Raw genomic sequence first — 18,681 nt, forward strand, 5'->3', positions numbered from 1 at the left:
TAACATCTTTAGTTTTCTACTTCTTTAAACCAACTCTACAAAACTAACTGAACTAACATCTTGAGATTTTTCTTAAGGCTTTCTCATAGCATCTTTGCAGTATCCTGGTGACATAAATAGGGATCAATGAGTACTGTTCTGCAGTGAATCGGGCATGTTTTCAATCCTTACTTGAATGTGGTTTCTCTTCGTCCCCAGAGCTTACCATATACTAACCAGCATTTCTATGTTGGACAGAAATACTGTCCTTACCACCATGATCTATCTCACTACAACATATCTGAAAAATGCCACACCCAATTCTTCCAATAAAGCAAGTTTTTCTATAGCACCATGAGTCATTTTATAATGTACAGCAGTCCCTTCCAAAACAAGGCCAGGGGCTTGTTCAGTTCCCCAGAGCAGTTTGTCAATGGAATTCTCATTCCCTGGAAGCGTTAACAGGCATTCAAAGATTTCTCTCTATGGGGTAGCAAGGTTTGTCAGCATTGTAGGAAAGATACAAACTGTCCTGCCCTGGAAAGATGGAGATGTTGAATGGACCCTGAATGCCCCTTCATCCACTGGGCCCCATGTTCACTGGCTATTACGGGGTGGATAGAAACCCAAGGAATGCCGGTTAGGAGTTTCCGATCGGCAGGAGAGCCTACCCAGCAGCTCTGTGCATCAATACAAAGCAAGCCCTCCTCTCCCGTGAAATAGCTTGGAACTATCTGCTCTAAACATTTTCTGTAGTAAACCTGAAAGGTCAAGGTGACCTTCTGCCACCGAGAATACTCCCAGGCCATCTCCCACGCTGCTGGAAGGTATGTACTTAGGGAAGGTAGGCACCGTCCACTAGAAGCTGAGGTGGAAAAAGGGGTAAAGATAAAAAGTAAATCTAGAAAAAAGAATGGCCCAAAGCAGGGGCTGTAGTGAATGTTGACTATTCAGGGAATACTCCAGAGAGGCTGTCAATGCTAAGGTGAAAAATGGTCTAGGTTTGGTTTTAAGTGGGTTTAGAATAAAGGGAAGCAGTGGAATACATTAATATTATTTTAAAATTTATTGAGATTCACAATGCGCCAGATATTGTGCTAAGTACTTGACATCTTAATGCCTCATTTACTCCTGTGAGGTATCCATTACTGTTGCCTCCATTTTACATGTGAGAAAATTGAGGCAGAGGGTAGTTAATTGATTTTCCAAGGCCTCACAAATGCAGGAATCAGAGATCTGAACCAGGCCTGTTTGGCTCTGCAGCTTGTGTGTTCTAGGTGAGGGCGTGCCAGGTTAGGGGGCTGACACGTGTACGGGCATGGACTGGAGAGCAAGTTAGTGAAATGCAGAGAGGGGAGCAGATTAACTATGGCTGGAACAGATAAACAACATGAGAGAATACGAACAAGGAATTCAAAGAGGGTCCTGTATGGTGGTCTCTGACACTCGGGGGCAGAGGAGGCTGTGATATAGTCTTTGAAAAGCTGGCAGAAGCCTCTCCAGGCTGCTCTATGTCAGGTGAACCATGAGGAGACCTCTGCAACATTCCAGGTTAAACTGAAGAGGGCCCATGGTGGCCACAGCCATGAACATCAAGACGGTGCAGCTGTGAGAATCACTGACCAGCTGGGGAAGGCCTGGGTAAGAGTGGGGAAGAAGCAACAGGACCAGTGTCCAAGCAGATAAGGAAAGCAGTGAAGTCAACAAAGGACATTTTATTTCCAGACATCAAGACCATATGAATTTCCAACTCCATTAAAATGAAAGGGCAGCCTTGACAGGGCAGGCCAGGGAAGAAGGGAGTGTCAAAATGAACAGTGAGGGCTTCCCTGGTGGCGCAGTGGTTGAGAGTCCGCCTGCCTATGCAGGGGACACGGGTTCGTGCCCCGGTCCGGGAAGATCCCACGTGCCGCGGAGCGGCTGGGCCCGTGAGCCATGGCTGCTGGGCCTGCGTGTCTGGAGCCTGTGCTCCGCAACGGGAGAGGCCACAGCAGTGAGAGGCCCGCGTACCGCAAAAAAAAAAAAAAAAAAAAAAAAAAAAGAACAGTGAGCGAAAAGCTAATATATCTCACCAGGCAATGACTGATATAATTGACTTGTTAATTGTTCAGAGGAGACAAATATATACATAATTACAATGTGCCATTTAAAAAAAAAGATGGAAATCTTAACCTGGAAATACTCACAGAATCATCTTTCCTCTTACTACCACCTTGCAAAGCAGTCAGCCATGGTTATAGAGTTTGTTTTATTGCTTTCTAATTGTTGTACTTTTATCGATAAGCACCACTACATAATTAGAGGCCTGATTCTCCATTCGGGTATGTGGCAGAGTGGGGCTTCCTCACCTCTCAAACTTGTGATGCTGGGCCCACGAGCTGCCGACCCCACAGTGCATCCTCTCAGCCCCGGTGCCCTGAGTAGGCTGAGCATCCAAAGGCTTCTGTTTTATACTTTGTCTTCCACACAGACAAATTCCTTTCTCTTTTTTGCCACTGAAAATATGTAAAACTGAGAGCTATGCTAGTGTTGCAACAAGCTTAAGGAAGCCTAAGCATAAGGTGTATTTCCTGTTCCTCTTTTAAGAAAGGACTGAAAAACATTCTGACCCCCAAAGGCATGTTAGAGAATCACCAAGTTCACTCTTCTGCGATAAAGAAATTAAGATAGAGGGCAGGTGCTGTGTCTTAGTCACCTTTGTAGCTCCACAGCCTGGCATGTAGTAGGTGTGGAATAAATATTTGCTGAATGAATTGAAAGAATTCAAAATTGTGTCCCAGACACTCTCAAAGTAGAAATGAACAGTCATTTTGAACCATCTCCTGATGTGAAGGGGGGCGGGGAGGGGGATGGAGAGTTTAGGAAGGGTGGAGAGAATATAGACTTTGTCTAGAGTAATTTGAAAATAGACAAAAGGGGAGAAAGATTTTAAAAGAAATCCCATTGGCCTCAGGATTTGTCACAACGTAATTTTCTATCTAATGAGGCAATGACAGAAATTGATGGAAGAAAATAATCTGGCCTTAAAGTACTCAAAATAATGATTCAAAACCACACACTGATGTCAAACAGTAAGTCTCTCCAGATATTGGAAAACTGTTCCATAAAGAACCTTGTATGTCAAATTCTTTTCATTAATCAAAGGATAAAAAGACAAAGAAAATTCACCCTTTGAGTGTGAAGTATTACACAAGTAATGAATCCAAGATAAATGAATTATGACTATAACAAAGGAATGCTGTGTTAGGGTGACAGGATTACTCCCAAATGGCTTCCCACTTGTAGAAAAACAGCTTCAGACAAGCCCCATAGTGTATACAGTGGTGCAAAATGATCTGGAAAAGAAGGTTTCTATGGATATCATGTAGAGATGAATATCCCTGAGTACCTTCAGGCTGAAGGTACTCTGGCTCTTTTCTCAAAGCAATTATGGCACAGGTTCTCCTCCCGGCTTTTGTTTACATAAGAACAATCTTGGCCACAGGTCATTTGTGTAGGAGATAATTAATCTCCAGCTCTTTGAGCACAGGTAGGTTAATTAGTATGCACGGAATACAACATAAATTTTTTTCTTGGAAAATTTTTAAAAATTTTAAACAATTAGGGATCTGTAACACCAGCCGGTCTTTTATCCAAAACAAGTACAAAGGCTGGTTGGTGAAATAAAGAAGACTTTGTTTTTAAACTGTTCAGAAAATACAAGGCATCACTGATCACCTGAAGGCCTCATTTTAATTTGATTCCGGATCCATGATGCCTTAGCGGTTGTCTTTTGGAAATATCTGACTGCAAAAACCTCTAAGTAGGTCAGAAATGGAACTTCAGAAGCCATAACATTCTGATATCCTAATAAATGATTTTATGGTCAGCACCTCACTTGTTTATGTTTCAGAAAAGCACCTTATTGGCACTATAACAAACATCAGGATTTTTCAAAAAGTCAAATACTGTAACAGCGTTCTGAACATCACCCACATGGACAGGGAGAGATCAAATAAACCTGCAAATGCCTCTATAGTCAAAAAAAAAAGATGAGTCAGGCTTTGGACTATTAAGTACTTTTTTTTCTTTAGACAATACCCTAATAAAACAATTATGAAGTACTCTGAAACCCTGCCACACCCCTTTGATTAAACCACACTTCACAAAATATTTCGATAAAACCTGAACACATTAAACAAACACCAAGGCAGATGCAGCCTGGAATGCCCCATCCTGCGCTGGCCAGGGTCTGAAGGGCCATCTCACTTGAAAATTTAATCAAACCAAAGCTACTGTAATTCCACCGCAGCCTTTGCACTTCAGGAAAGCTAGTTCAGTCTCTGACATTTTGATTTTCATAGCAGATGGAAGCAAAAAAAACCAAAAAAAACTTCCTCGGCTCACAAGCCTATGCGTCCAGTTGAGATTTCATTTCTCGGACCTTAGGCAACACCCAGCAAACAAAAACAAACAAACGGTTATTTTCTATTACTCACTATTACTCCAGGATTTCAGTAAATATTTGATACTGATCTCAAAGAAGCCGGAGTCCTGCTGGCTGGCCATGTCGGCGGCATACAAAGAGGCTGCTCCTCGGACTGGACCGGGAGCCGCCGGGGGAGCAGGTACCGGGCGTGGAGATGCGCTTGTCACAGGTTAGTGATGTAAGCGGGGTCAGCAGCCGGGAGGGCGGCTCTGCAGATCTACCTCTGGCGCCGGCAGCAAGTCCTCATTTAAAGGACACGGAGGCGCCGGAGAGAGAGATGCTCGGCCGCTCCTCCTCCTTCGGGTCCAGAACTGGCTCCTTATTTGCTGGGGGCTGATCCCGAGCCCTGAGAGGCGGCGGCGGCCACTGCTTTCATTTCTGAGCTGCTATAACCAGCCACGCCCGCTGCCCGCCGCCCACAGGTTCGGCCCGGCAGGTACGGGACCGAGGAAGTCCCCAACTGCCCCGGGAGGGAGGGTCTCTCGGCCGGCCTGCCGGACGCGGCGCAGACAGGCTCCGGCCCCCAGGGCTCCTCCGGGCCGCCGCAGGGCTGAGGGATGGGCTGGGAGGGCAGCCTCCGCCCCCCGGGCTCAACCTGAGCCACTCCTCAGCCCCGACTCAGCTGCGGGAGGGACCTCCCGGCTTCAGCACGGCCGCCGGTGAGCCGCCCGCGGCTGCATCGCTGCGGCTCCCCCGGCGTCTGCCCCCCGAAATCCACACGACCGCGTCGCCGCAGGAAGCCAAGTGGCACCCCTGGATCTGGTTTGCAGCGACGTTTTCTGAAAAGCCCCCTCCGTTCGCCCCGCTGCCGCAGGAAAGCTTGATAACAGGATATCGGCCTGGGCTTTTTCCTCCCCTCCTTTCACGGGCACAGTGGAAGCTGCACTTCGTGCTGCGCCCTCCCAGAAATGCTGTCATTTTGAGGGGCACCCGCTCCCCCGCCCCAACGTGTGCGTCCGAAGGGGACGGTACGAACTGCTTAGGCTTGTTTACCGAATGCCAGGCTCCACAATGGATCTTCAAGCCTGTCTTTTCTAGGAGCCACCGAGCCCAGGAAAGCGTATTTTTATTTGTTATCAAAAGATAAGAAGCAAAGCGTTATATTCCTTGCTGCACAATGGCTTTTTACTCCATGAAATCTTGGTATCAGGCGTCCTGATTCGTTAGCTTTGTTTCACGTTATTATTTAGCTGGACTAGGCGATTAAACAAGAGAACTTTAATCTTGACAGGCTACGTTGGAGTAGGTGGGATTTGACTAAGCATCTCATCAACCGTGCATCCTTCCCCCTCCCCAGTACACTTACGACTAACATTTTCCAAAGGCGTTAATAAACTATATTAATAATTATTTCACCAAAAAAGTGAGCACCCCTCCCCCACTCAAAATCAACACACAAATAGGACTTTCCAGACTAACAGTTCATTTGAGAAATAGTAGGGAAAGAGTACACTTTTTCTAAGACTAAGAATTTTTAAAAATTCAACACTAAAGAGAACTTTTAGGACTGTCCTGAAATGCCCTAAGACACTATCAATACAGTGAGCTTTTCAAATTCCTTATACAAAACGTAAGCACTCCACCACCAAGATTTCCAACTCCACTCACAGCACTTTCTCCTCATGAAGTCTCCTGAGATTGACTTCTGTTTCATGAGCTAATTGAGTTGTATCACCTGTACTTTGAATATATGGATTCCAGGTGAAACAGGACCCAAAGGATTTACCAAAATGGCTGTTACATCTGAAAACCAAAATATCCACGCCCACCTTTCTGGTGCCTCCCTCACTGTGGTTGGCAATGAATGAACAGGGAGGCTGCAGGGTGCCTTGGAGTTCATGAGCACAAAGCCTCTCAAAACTCATCAGAATTTCCTAGCTTTGAGACCTAGGGTAAGCTATTAACCTTGTTAAGCCTTAGTTTGCTCATCTGCAAAATGGGGATCCACAGTGGTACTGACCTCATTGAGTTGTTGGAAAGATTAAATGACATTATGAATGAAAGGGTTCAGCATACTGTCTTGCATACAGTAAATGCTTAATTAAATTTTAGCTATCTTGATATTTATTATGAACCCTTAGGGACTCTAGAACTTTTAAATTTAGGTTAAATACATTTTTGTACCATTTAAGCTCTATCACCTTTGAACACCAATGGTAACTATAGGGACTGCAAGGTGGAGACATTTAAAACAGCTCAATAACCAAACATGCTATTATATACTGTTACTCAAGCAGACAGATTTTTCTCTGTTGATTTTATAAAAGAGATCTTAACTGGCTTTTAAAAGTTTTCAATCCTACTATAAACATATTAATTTGCTGAGAATGTCACTCATATATGTTATTTCAAAAGGACGCTCTCATAAAATTTTAAATGCTATTTAGAAAAGAATGTGTTTAATGGCATTTAGTTTTCCCTGTGAAGAGTGAATCAGCAACTAAGAGCCCAGTTTCTGTCTGTTAGAAGCCGAAATCTTGTCCAGTGTAGGCTTTTTTTTTTCCTCATTCGAGTACCTTTAAAGAGAGCATATATTGTAAAAGGACAGAAAAGGCCTTTTGTTTTGCTGAAAGCCCTGCAAACCAAATAGCATGACACCTGCTGCAAGCTGGGATAAGACATATTTACCCTTTGGTTTCCTCTCTCTCTAGGTGTGTGGGGGAGGCTTATGAAAAATGTAGTCAGAATGGGCACCTGGACGGAGGTATTTAAAATACAAAATAAAATCTGAATTCGTCCCTGGCTTGTTATGAGACTTCAGCTGTCATTTAAGATGAACTAAAACTATTTCAGCTTTCATAGCTGTAAAAAAGAGGGACCCTTCCTTAAGAATCTTAGGAGAACACAAATCTTTAGGCAAGAAATTAGGCAGAGATGTTGGAGGCTGAGAGAAAAGTAGCAGTAATACAGAAAAAGTGGGAGGCCTCAGGAAATGGTATCAAGGTAGGGGTGGGTGGGAGTCGGAAAGTGACCTGAGACAGTGATAACAATTAATGACACCATCTACATTTGTTGAAAAGTAATATTGTCCTGAAAAATCCCTACTTTACCATATTTAAAGGTGCCCATTCTTACCCCAACCCTATGAAGTACTATGAATAGCCCCATTCTACAGATGAGAAAATGGAGGTTTAAAGAGACATAAAATAAGGCCAAAGGTCAAAGTCACATGGCTGGTAAAATTAAGGTCCAGCAAATTTTAGAGCCTGAGTCATTTATGCTAAATTTTATTTATTTACTTTAACCACAAGCAAGGCCAGAATCATGCTTACCAACCTCTCTAGCGAAAGTCCAGGAAGAGGTGCTAAAAACCTTGTTATCACTAAGAGGAGTGCCGCAGGCCTGGCTTTCCAGGACTACACACCGCCTTCCCGTCTGCCTTTAGTCTGCAGGAGGAATTGTCCCCTGGGGGGCTGTAGCCCTACCTAAAAGGAACCCAGAGAAGAATGCCATGATTTTTCACATTAATTTGATTCATCCCACAGGTTGTGTTCTGTATAAGGGACGCCTGACCTGGGGTGGGAGTGGGGCGATTAAGGGTGGACATCTAGTCCCAACTCCACTCTCCAAGCTGTCAGTGGGTGGTGATGGGCTGTGTCCACGCTGGTGTGCGACTGCATCTACCCAATACTCAACCCACAGGAAGGGGAGCCTATTTGTGACCAAGATACCTAATGGGCTGGGGATAGCCTGGGTGGTGCAGCAGGAACTAAGAAAACAAGAGTGTTTCAGGAAGGCAGAGGCCAAGTGGTCACCCAGGTCCCAGGTCGCTGAATGGCAGTGAGATGAGGGTGGTAAAGGGCACACGGATTGTATCTTACAGTCCACGGCATTTACCCACATCCCACCTGGATTCCTATTATAACCATCTGTCCCATGTCCCCCCAGAAGAGCTGTGTGTCACTCTGTTGTGTATCCCCTCCACCTCCTAGCACATGGTAAGACCTCCTGCAAAATACATACATTGAGTGAGTCAGTGAATGAACAGACTTGTCATGCGTGCCTAGTGCTGGCTGTTGCCTGTGACAAAAACGTGCAACAGAAGTGCAATCAGTTTGTGCTCTAATTCATATTCAATGTTCCCTTTCTTAGCATTTTGGACAATTTTTTTGGAGACCAAAATGTGTGGTATTAAAAACAAATGTGAAAACAAAGCGAGGCAAACTATCTGGATGCTTGCCAACGTGGAGAGCCATTATCTAATGATTTTAAAGCATCTGAGTGAGTTGATTGGGTCAGGACTAGAATCCGCCCCCTCTCCCCGCAGGACGTGGCTGCACGTGGCTACACACATGTAATTATTGTCACAGAGTGACATGTACATTCATGCACAGAATGTGTGAGGCAGAGGAGAAATGTTTTACCAGCATCCTGAGGAAACAAAGGAAAATTGCTTAAGGTAAGAAAAATTCCTGTATCAATTTTTGATCTGGACTTTCAAATTCCAAAACAGCACTAAATATATTATATCCCTACTAGTATAGATTGTTTCTTAATAAGAACAGTCCCAAGTCAAATTAAGCATCGCCTGGATTGAGTTCGAAAGACAGCAGCTGAGATCAATGGAGACAATTGTGGAGAAAGGGTTTTGTTTTTCTTTAAGCAGTAGAATAAGAGGCCCTTTAGAGATAACCTAAAGAACAAATGATTGACATAAATTACAAGCTGCTATTCTGGTCTATGCATAATTTGGGCTGATCTATCCTATGCTAAGAAATTAGAGAAAAAAATAGGAAGTGATGCCACACAACGTTCATTTCGTAAACACGGAATGCAATCATCATCCCCTTAAAAAAATCCAACCCACATATACAAATCTTCACAAAAATAGATTCCGCAAGTTTGGAAAACATTTACTCCATTACTATCCAGTACAAATAATTCTTTGAAATGAATTGAAAGACATTTAAATTTTTTGAATGTGACAGAACTTCATTAAAGCACAGCTTGTTGCTGCACAGATTCAGACATAAACAAGGAAAATCATGTCTCCCAAAATTGTTTTCATTAAGAAACAGCAGCAGAACCCAGTTTTCTTCCCCACTCATCTCTCCTGGCCATGACAAAGGAACTGAACGTTGGTCTAGGGCAATGGGAAGCCCTTAAAGATTGAAGCAGGAGGAGAGGACAAGCCTGAAGTTCGTCCCCTTGCTGCTCTCACAGGGAAGGCCTCCTTTCCTCGTGAGCTCGTGTCACCCAGGGTGTTTCACAAGTTCAGAGTCAGGTAGAAGGATGGACATTTACTGAGCCCTTGATGTAAATGCGCTGTAACTAGAGGACCTGTACAGACAAAGCTGAACAGAGGGGTAGGTCTGCTGGGCACCTGTGGGGTGCCTTTCTACAACTGGCACCGAGACACCAGGACAAGGAATTGGGACCAAAGTGTCCCTTAACTCAGGTCTCCACCCCAGCACCTTCCTAACTGGCGAACTGAAAACTGGGCTTCTCCCTCGACACTGCTCCAGATAAATGAATGGAGACTTTGAGAGCAAATATTCAAGGGATATTAATTAGAAGGGGAGCAATATAGGAGACCAGAGTCTTGAACACCCCGTGGTCTCGGTTTCCTTGTCTGAAAAATAGCGCTTATCTCACAGGTTCTTCTATAAGAATTAAATGAACGCACAGGAAGAGGACAACTGTTAAGTAGCAGATCTACAGCTAGCAATGAACCCAGAATACCCAGTGCAAAATGCCCCCTTCACTCCAGGGCCAGATTAGGGAAAGGGGGAGAGAGGGAACCTGCTCATCACAGAGGGCCCTTCCGGTCCAGCCACCCACCCCTGCTGGCTACCAGGGGAAGGCTGAAGTTCGCAAAGATAAAAACCTCAACGTGCATGTACAAGAAGAAAAGAGTATTATTTAATATTTTAGTGCTTCTAACTTCCGGTGCCCAGGGTAAAGTTAGCAGGTTCTGGTTGGCTTAGTATCAGCTCAGTATTTACCTAATTTATTCTTCCCATTAACCGCTCAAGGTAGGGCCTGCATGTTTGGATATTATTAACCTAGAGCTCAACCCAGGAGATGCTGTGGTTCATATATATTTTGCACGTGTAAAGATTTGACCTCAATTTCTGCAAAGTAAATGCAAGGCACACGTAGTATTTAATACTGTTCTGACAGACGTGCACGTAAAGAGAAAATGTGGAAAGGTTTCCTCCACTTACCTTTATCACAAAGGTACTAGTTTCCTACCCTATTTTCATATACTACCAGCAACCTGAAAAATTATTTACACTGAGATACAAACAGCTCCAATATAACTAGCTACAATAGCTAACAATATATGATTATAAAATATTAAGTCCTTTCTGAAGTAAAAAATGGCATTTGCTTTGCATATTACTTACCAAAAATGCACAGTTAATACTTAAAGTAAAAAACAATTCTATTTCTCTTAATCATCACTCTTCCCCAAACACTATTTGCTATTTAAATGATAACTAAGAAAATGCTGGTTCTTCTCCATAGGAATGATAATTTAACAAGCCCAAAAGGAGCATTTTCATAGTTACATTAACATTTTTGAGATGTGGTAGGCTATTTCCATTATTTAGTGATAAAAATTAAGTACTTTTTAGGGCTAGAGCTAATATTCCCACTAATGGTCCTAATTTCATGCATAAAAATAAATGAGAGTTTAAGTCATAAGGGTCAGATCAACTGGACAATGAATGAAACTGGACAAAATTAGAAGTTTTGGTTAGTTTTTTATATACTTACTAGTTAAATTTTACAAACACTAAAAGTTTTTTCCTTCTTCTAGGTATGATCACATGTTTATAGTTACCTATGAACAGAAGTTGAAGGACTGGGAATCAGGAAATTATTGTGCTAATTTTGACCTGCATACTATGACCCTGGACAAGTTACTTTTCTACTGAGGGATGCCGCTTCTTATCACCAATCTGCCTCATCTCTTGGGCAGGCCAGCCTTTGATTCTCCATACTATTGGGAGGAACCATGGCATGATGAAAGCAGAACACCGGGCAATCAATTATTTTATGTAAGTCTTTGGCATTTATTATTTGAACTTTTAGGCAACAGATTCACCTTCTCAATTATGTTTTGATAAAGCTAGTATTGAAGATATCCAATATAAAGCACACACTGCCTGGCTAGTAGGAGAAGTTGACACAGGACCAAAAAATAATTTGAAATTAGAAAGAGATAAATTGATATGAAAATAATGGAGATGCCTACTGGGAAATTAATGAGCCAACGTCAAAGCGCTTTATTCAGGTTAGAGGAAAACTAGGAACTATACACCTATACAATTGTATAGGAACTATACAACTGGAAGCATCCTGTAAACCAGGGATAAGCCATAGCTGAAGCCAGATCATCACCACTGAGATTAAGAATAGTTGAGCCAAGGAATTGAAGCCATATTGAATATCCCTTTGTTCAGAAATAATGCTTTAAAAACAAGTGTCTGCCTCACTGAGCATCACTGACTAAACCTTCAGAATCTTCAAAGTGACCATCTGTTCTTGGGGTCGTGTGGTTCGGACCCTCTGATTCCTAACTTTAGAAGACTGTGGTCTGAGCCCAGCAACAGTGAATCAGAGAAACACCTACATCGTATGCTTCTTCCAACAGGCACAGTTCAAATGTAGTGGAAAATGTAACTGTGAAGGGGCAAGTATATTTTGGAGGACAGAGAAAATCTTTTGCAAGGCATGTTTTCAGAAAGGGTGGGGAAATCACCACCCTGCTTCGACCAGACAGGCAGTGCTTTGTGTAGGAGGGTGTGGCTGTTAGAAACCGGCTGAATGATGGAAGGGAGCAACTTAACAGGCTGGTGGGGAGAGCAGTTCCAAATGCTTAGGAGCCAGAAGGGAGAACAACGTTCTCTGCAGACGGTTGGGGTGGGTGAGGTCACTCTACGAAGCCTAGGGAAACAGAGGCGGAAGGTCATGCTTCTGACCCTCGTGGTATTAGTTACGGAGAAACCCAAGCTCACAGTCAGTCCCTCTCCCACCAGGTACTGGCCACAGTGATCCACTTCTGTGCTTGAGCTATTCCCTTCTCATCCATAAGATGCACGCGATACGCTACTATCTGCTGTCTACAGAAAGTTATTTCACGATCTCAGAGGAGATTCTGTAGATGAAAGGGCTTTGGATTCCCAGAGCACTAGTGTTAAGATGCTCAGGGCTCCATCAGTTTAAGGATCAGACAAACAAAAGGGTGGGATGTCCCTCCTCAGCCCTTTCCTCTTAAAGAAACACACCGTCACCGTCCCAGCTATTGAGCGTAGCCTGCTGGGCTTTTAGTTTAGGAAACACACCAGGGTCGTCCCGCTATTCGAGCGGCCATTTCCAAACTCCAGGAATCTGCTGGTGGTTTGCTTGGGTCTTACCCAAATGCCACTTGAGTCTCTCTGGATAAATACAGGACGAGTGAGTGGCATCTGTAGTCTGCCCAGGACTCCACCCGACCTCAAAACTTATTTCCATCTTCTTTACTTCTCCAGGGGAATATCCCTTGGAATTTCTCTTTTTCTCTTATTCTTTAAATTTAAAAAAGTTCACTTTGTCTATGAATTCTTATACCCTCACCTTTGTATATCCCTCTCATGTATATAATTAAATTTTTTTGTTCATTAAGACAACAAGTAGCAGAAGAATAAGGAAAAGGGATATGGCTGTGGGGCTTCTGCTGGACTTCTGGGTAAGATACGGTGGCAGGGCATTTCTGAGAGTAAGAAATGTATTAGGAAGAAGGCTCAATCTGGAATGAACATAGCAGTACTCTTCCTCCGCTCTCTATCTACCCTTAGAGATGAGGAAATGGCAATTGACGGGGATCTGACAGCTAGGACATGGTGGAATAATGATAATAACAACAATGAAGATAATTGCTGGTTATGTGGTCAACCCAGGACTGGAGCTCAGGTCTGACACTAGGCCAGTGATGTCCACATATGCAATTTAAAATTTTCTAGTACCTACATTTATAATAACTAAACAGGTTAGATTCAATTTAATATAGTTTATTTAACCCAATATACCCCCAATATTACCATTTCAACATGCAATAAATATAAATTAGTGGAATTTTTTTTGCACTAAATATTTGAAATGTGTTGTGTATTTTACAGTGCGTCTTAGTTTGGACCAGCCACGATAGTCCACGTGCTCAGGAGCTGCATGCGGCCACTGGCTCTTACTGGGAGGACAGCTCTAGGGGATCCTTAACTATTTTAGGGCATGAACCCCTTTCTTTCCAGAATGTGTTTACGTGAATGAGACCAAAGACGTGGGATTATAAGGGAACCAGTTATTTTGAATTAGTGTTTCCATTTTTTCTAAATATATACCCAGGAGTGGAATTGATTGATCATATGGTAGCTTTATTTTAAGTTTTTTAAGGAACTTCCATACTGTTTTCCACAGTGGCTGTATCAATTTACATTCCCACCAGCAGTGTCTGAGGAGGGGGAACCAGTTATTCTGAAATACAGTTATCAAATTATTTTAAAAACCAGATTTAAAAAATCAATTTATTTTAAATTATGGTATTGTATGTATGCATTTAACAATGCACTAAACATAATCTAGGGACAAGCCTAATAGTTATAATTTTTAAATGAAATAATGAATATAAACAAGATTGAAATCTACCTAAAGTAACTGTAACGGGATGAAATTTATCTCTGATTTCAATTAGTAGTGAAGTCATAGGTACTGCTAATACTAGGTTTCTTGCCTATGTTCATAAGTGAAGAAAATACAAAATTTCAGTTAGATGTTAATGAGAAGTAAAATGTAATTTTTTTCCCATCTGCCCAAGGAGTGGACCTGTTTGCATCAGTCCTTCATTCTTTCTAAAAGAATTTCCTCCAACCCCTAGTCTCTACTGCTCCCAAACACCTCGCCTTCCAGGAACGCTCACAGTTGCAGGTTCTCAAAGGTGGTCATAAATTATCACTGCAGATGTGAGAAGCTTCTAATGCTTTTCTCCCAATTCTTTTTTTTTTTTCCTAATACTTTTTTGGTCACACCACACAGCATGTGGGATCTTAGTTCCCCCACCAGGGATGGAACCCATGCCCCTTGCATTGGAAGCACGGAGTCTTAACCACTGGACTGCCAGGGAAGTCCCTCTTCCAATTCTCTTGATTCTATTTCTTTCTCTTCTATTACCACTTGCTCTTTCTGTCATCCCATGGCATGCTGCAGTATCTTACTCTACTATGAAATACTCAAGTGATATATAAAGAACTGAACCATTCAATAAATGAAAATAACATGTATCACAGGACTTTCCCTAGAAACCATAGGTACGATACCCACCCAAAAATTCATCGCTTGACTATAGAACAACATCTAATTACAATCCTCACACTGTCAAGTACATGCAGTACAACTTATATTTGTATATGATCTAAATTGTCCATGTTTGAGAATATACTATATAAAATGTCATTTTCATAAGGTAAATAAGCTCCCCCCGCCAAACTTGTGCGTTGCTAAACTGATGAATGATAGCCTAAATTCTTTGATTATCCAAATGGAAAGGAGATATGTTACTACTTACATTTAGAATAGTACTCTGATCTTAACAGCTAAGATTTCATTTTGCTTTGAGTTGTGGAACTAATCTGGTGGATCAAAACCAGCCTATTTTTCTATTAAAATAGAATAGGAAGGACACATAGGAGTGTATCATGTAGTAATAAGTGTAAGCACTATTTCATAAAACTTCTGTTTTCATATATATATGATATATAAATATGTATGATATATACATATGTTATATAAACACATACACACATGTGAATGCTGGGTTGCAATGTAAAATATATTTTTCATTGTGCGTCTTGGTCAAAAGTTTTAAAAACCTTATACACTGCTGGAGAGAATGCAAAATGGTTCAGCTACTGTAGAAAAGTTTAGGAGTTCCTCAGAAAGTTAAACGTAGACTTAGCAAATGACCCCACAATGCCATTCTTGGTATATACCCCAAAGAATTGAAAACAGGGACTCAACCAAAAAGAAGTACACCCATGTTCACAGAAGCACTATTCACAATTGCCAAAAGGGGGAAACAGCCCAAATGTCCATCAATGGATGAATGAATAAACAAACTGTCGTATACCCATATAATGGAATATTATTCAGCCATAAAAAGGAACGCAGTACTGACACATGCTACATGGATAAGCCTTGAGAACATTATGCTATGAGAACGAGGCCAGACACAAACGGTCACATATTGTATGATTCTATTTATTAAAAACACCCAGAACAGGTAAATCCATAAAGACAGAATGCAGACTGGCTGTTGCCAAGCGCACAGAGAGGGGGGCATTGGGGAGAATCTGCTTAATGGTTAACGGGTTTTACTTTGGAGCCATAGATAGAGGCAGTGGTTGCACACCACTGTGAATGTACTAAATGCCACTGAATTGTCACTTCAAAATGGTTAGTTTTATGTCAGGAAATTATTTAAGGAGGAAAAAAAAAGTTCGAATGCCCTAGCCCTAGAAGGCTTGTCCCCAGGTCCACTTTTCCATTTGCACGGGGACCACTTGCGGTGCTGCTACATCGCCACCTAGTGGTGAAGGAGATTCCTGTCTGGACTCGAGGGCTAAAGACTCCTGATTGCCAGGCAAGCCACCCCCACATCACAGGGAGTGCAGTGTCTGAAGCAAGTCAAGGTCCTTAACCGGGCCTCTCCTTCGTAAGTGTCCAGAGGATGCCCAGTGATAACCTCCAGTCCCCTTGAGCTTTAGGCACGGAAGAAGGACCGTTTCCAGTCCTGGCCCTGAAGTATTTCTCAAGAAGTCACGAATGACTCTGGGATTTGCTTACCTGTCTATAAACTGGGATCCACACTCCCTGCAGCAGGATTACCACAAGGGTTCGTACAGCATAAGGACTGCACCTAGCGGGCAAGTGCTCACCAACTGTTAGTGCCCTTCCTCATCCTTCATTATTTCTAAAGCTACTTGGTATGGACGTATGAACCCCCGACAAAAGGACTCATACCTCCAAGGGGGCTCCCCTGCTTCACACTGTCATCCAGAAGAAAAACAGACTCTGGGTGTTTGGAGCAAAGAGACAGGGTTCTGGAGAGCGCAAGCACAGGACACGGAGTGGAAACAACAAATACAAAGCCCAGAGATGAAAGCAACAGGGCCTGGTGAGCGCCAGGTGGCTAACAGGAATGGGAAGAGGGAAGGAAAGGAAAGATCTAGCAGACATTCTAGTTATTGCCACAAATGTTGCCTGAAAGTTCCTAATAATAAGAGAGAGGGGGTGGGCTTTCCTGGTGGCGCAGTGGTTGAGAGTCCGCCTGCCGATGCAGGGGACACGGGTTCGTGCCCTGGTCTGGGAGGATCCCACGTGCCGCAGAGCGGCTGGGCCCGTGGGCCATGGCCGCTGAGCCTGCACGTCCAGAGCCTGTGCTCCGCAACGGGAGAGGCCACAACGGTGAGAGGCCCGCATACCGCAAAAAAAAAAAAAAGGGGGGGGGTGTTGGGGGAGGGAAAGGCCAAAAAATACACAAGGCAAAGTATTTGGATATTTTTGTAAGTGGGCTTGCATGAAAGATTCCAACTTCATAATGTGTTCTATAAAAATGGGATGGAAGGCAGACCGAACGTGAGATGTAGTTACAAAAAACCACCAGAAAAGACAGACACAAAATCATGTGCTTTTCAGATTACAAGGCCAAAGGGCATAAGCAACTTAAAGGGCAAAAGCAAGAACACGGAGTGGGGAGGATCGTGAAATTAATCAGAAATAAAACAGGGAAGAAAAATTACCGGAGCAGAATGCACTGCTCCCATGGCAGAATATTGTGGATTCATAAGGGAATTACATAAAGTGGTGTCATTTGGCATTGGAAAACCACAGAAAACAAACTCAAAACACCTTCCTTATACACTTCTAAGAACGCTGACAGGATCAGTGGGACAGATGGTGAGGAGAAAAGAGCCCTGCCAGCAGGTACAGGGGACCAGGCTGCCCCGCCAGGGGGCGTGGGGTAAGCAGGGCTCCCTCCTCTGCAGCTGTCATGTCCTGCATTTTCCCCTCCTGCCATCCCATTCGCAAGGATGACTTTGCCTCACAGGTGGCATCAGATGTGAAGGTTCCCATTTTTCTGCCACCAAATCCCCAAAACCACCGTCCCGCGTCTCCTGTTAGGATGGAGGAAACGCCACTTCTGACCCATCTCTGCTGCCTTGCTGGGACCTCACTCCTTCAGTCTCTTGTATCTTAACCACTCTCCTTCTATGAGATCTTTCCTGTCTTTATTAAAACGCTGAATAAACCTCTCATCTGAAAAGCAAGCAACAGACAATACGCAACGCTTCCTTTTATTCCACATTGCCTTCCAATTTCTACCTTCTCTTCCCGACTTCCCCATCACAGCTTAGTGTCTTAGCGCGGCTGCTTTCACACCTGTCCCCCCATTTCCTCTTCAGTCTCCTGTGGCCACACTCTCGCTAAGGTAACCAGTAGCCTCCAGTGAGCCAGCGGACCTTGCTCAGTCTTTAACGGAAATGGCATCTCAGCAGCATTTGCTGCCCTGACCTCTACTCTTCTACTCAAACTTTCCTGGTTTTGCAGCTCCTGCCCAGTTAGCCACACCTGTGTCTCCCGTCTCCCCTTCTCCCCCCCCCCCCCCCCACCGCCCAGTCTCTGGCCACCTCAGGGTCTAAGCAGTGCTGGGCCACTGCCTACATGCTTTCTCTGTTCTCTTTGTTTGGCTAAATCCTGTTTTTCTTCCTATCTAAGCATCATTTCTTCAGAGAAGCCTTCCCTTGACATCCTGGTCTAAATCCAGACCTACTCTTAAAATTCCTCATTGCTACTTTTACTTTTTTAATAGCCCTTATCACAATTTGTAGTTACGCATTTACTGTGTAACTTTTTCCAGTATTCTTTCCTCCCTCTTTGGACTATCAACTCCACTAGGGCAGATTCCATGTTCATTGTGTTCACCTTTTCAGGCCGGCACCCTGAGACCCCAGCTGAGCCCAATAAACAGCACACAGGAGGCCCTTAGGTAAGTAATCATTGAATGAGGAGCTACTGGGGTAACTGAATGAACGACCAAATATTCTAACCAATGGCAGGGGGTCAAAGCACATTAGTGACTTGATCCTGGCGGTTCCAGGCCTTGAATCTCCCCCATGGAGAAGCTGTCCATAATTTTTTCAGGCTCCCAGATATCTGTTTGAACAAACTCCCATTTCGGCCAAGAGGAGGAGTAA

At 43.4% G+C, this 18,681-nt stretch overlaps 1 protein-coding gene across 5 annotated transcripts in view; it reads right to left on the reverse strand.

Annotated features, from left to right (window-relative positions):
* Positions 1-18,681, reverse strand: part of FRY (FRY microtubule binding protein) — a 327,504-nt gene that overhangs the window by 245,625 nt on the left and 63,198 nt on the right. For 2 of the 5 annotated variants that reach the window (XM_067713511.1, XM_067713508.1), the window contains exon 1: positions 4,458-4,781. The exons of 1 other annotated variant lie outside the window; for it this stretch is intronic. In XM_067713511.1, coding sequence (XP_067569612.1) covers positions 4,458-4,527 — 70 coding nt within the window. In that variant the 5' untranslated portion in view covers positions 4,528-4,781. Of the gene's footprint in view, positions 1-4,457; positions 4,783-18,681 lie in introns of those variants that run through there. 2 more of the 5 variants (XM_067713509.1, XM_067713512.1) reach the window with 2 other exon arrangements.

Source organism: Pseudorca crassidens, chromosome 18 (assembly GCF_039906515.1).
Source record: "Pseudorca crassidens isolate mPseCra1 chromosome 18, mPseCra1.hap1, whole genome shotgun sequence".
In the NCBI taxonomy this organism is placed as follows: domain Eukaryota; kingdom Metazoa; phylum Chordata; class Mammalia; order Artiodactyla; family Delphinidae; genus Pseudorca; species Pseudorca crassidens.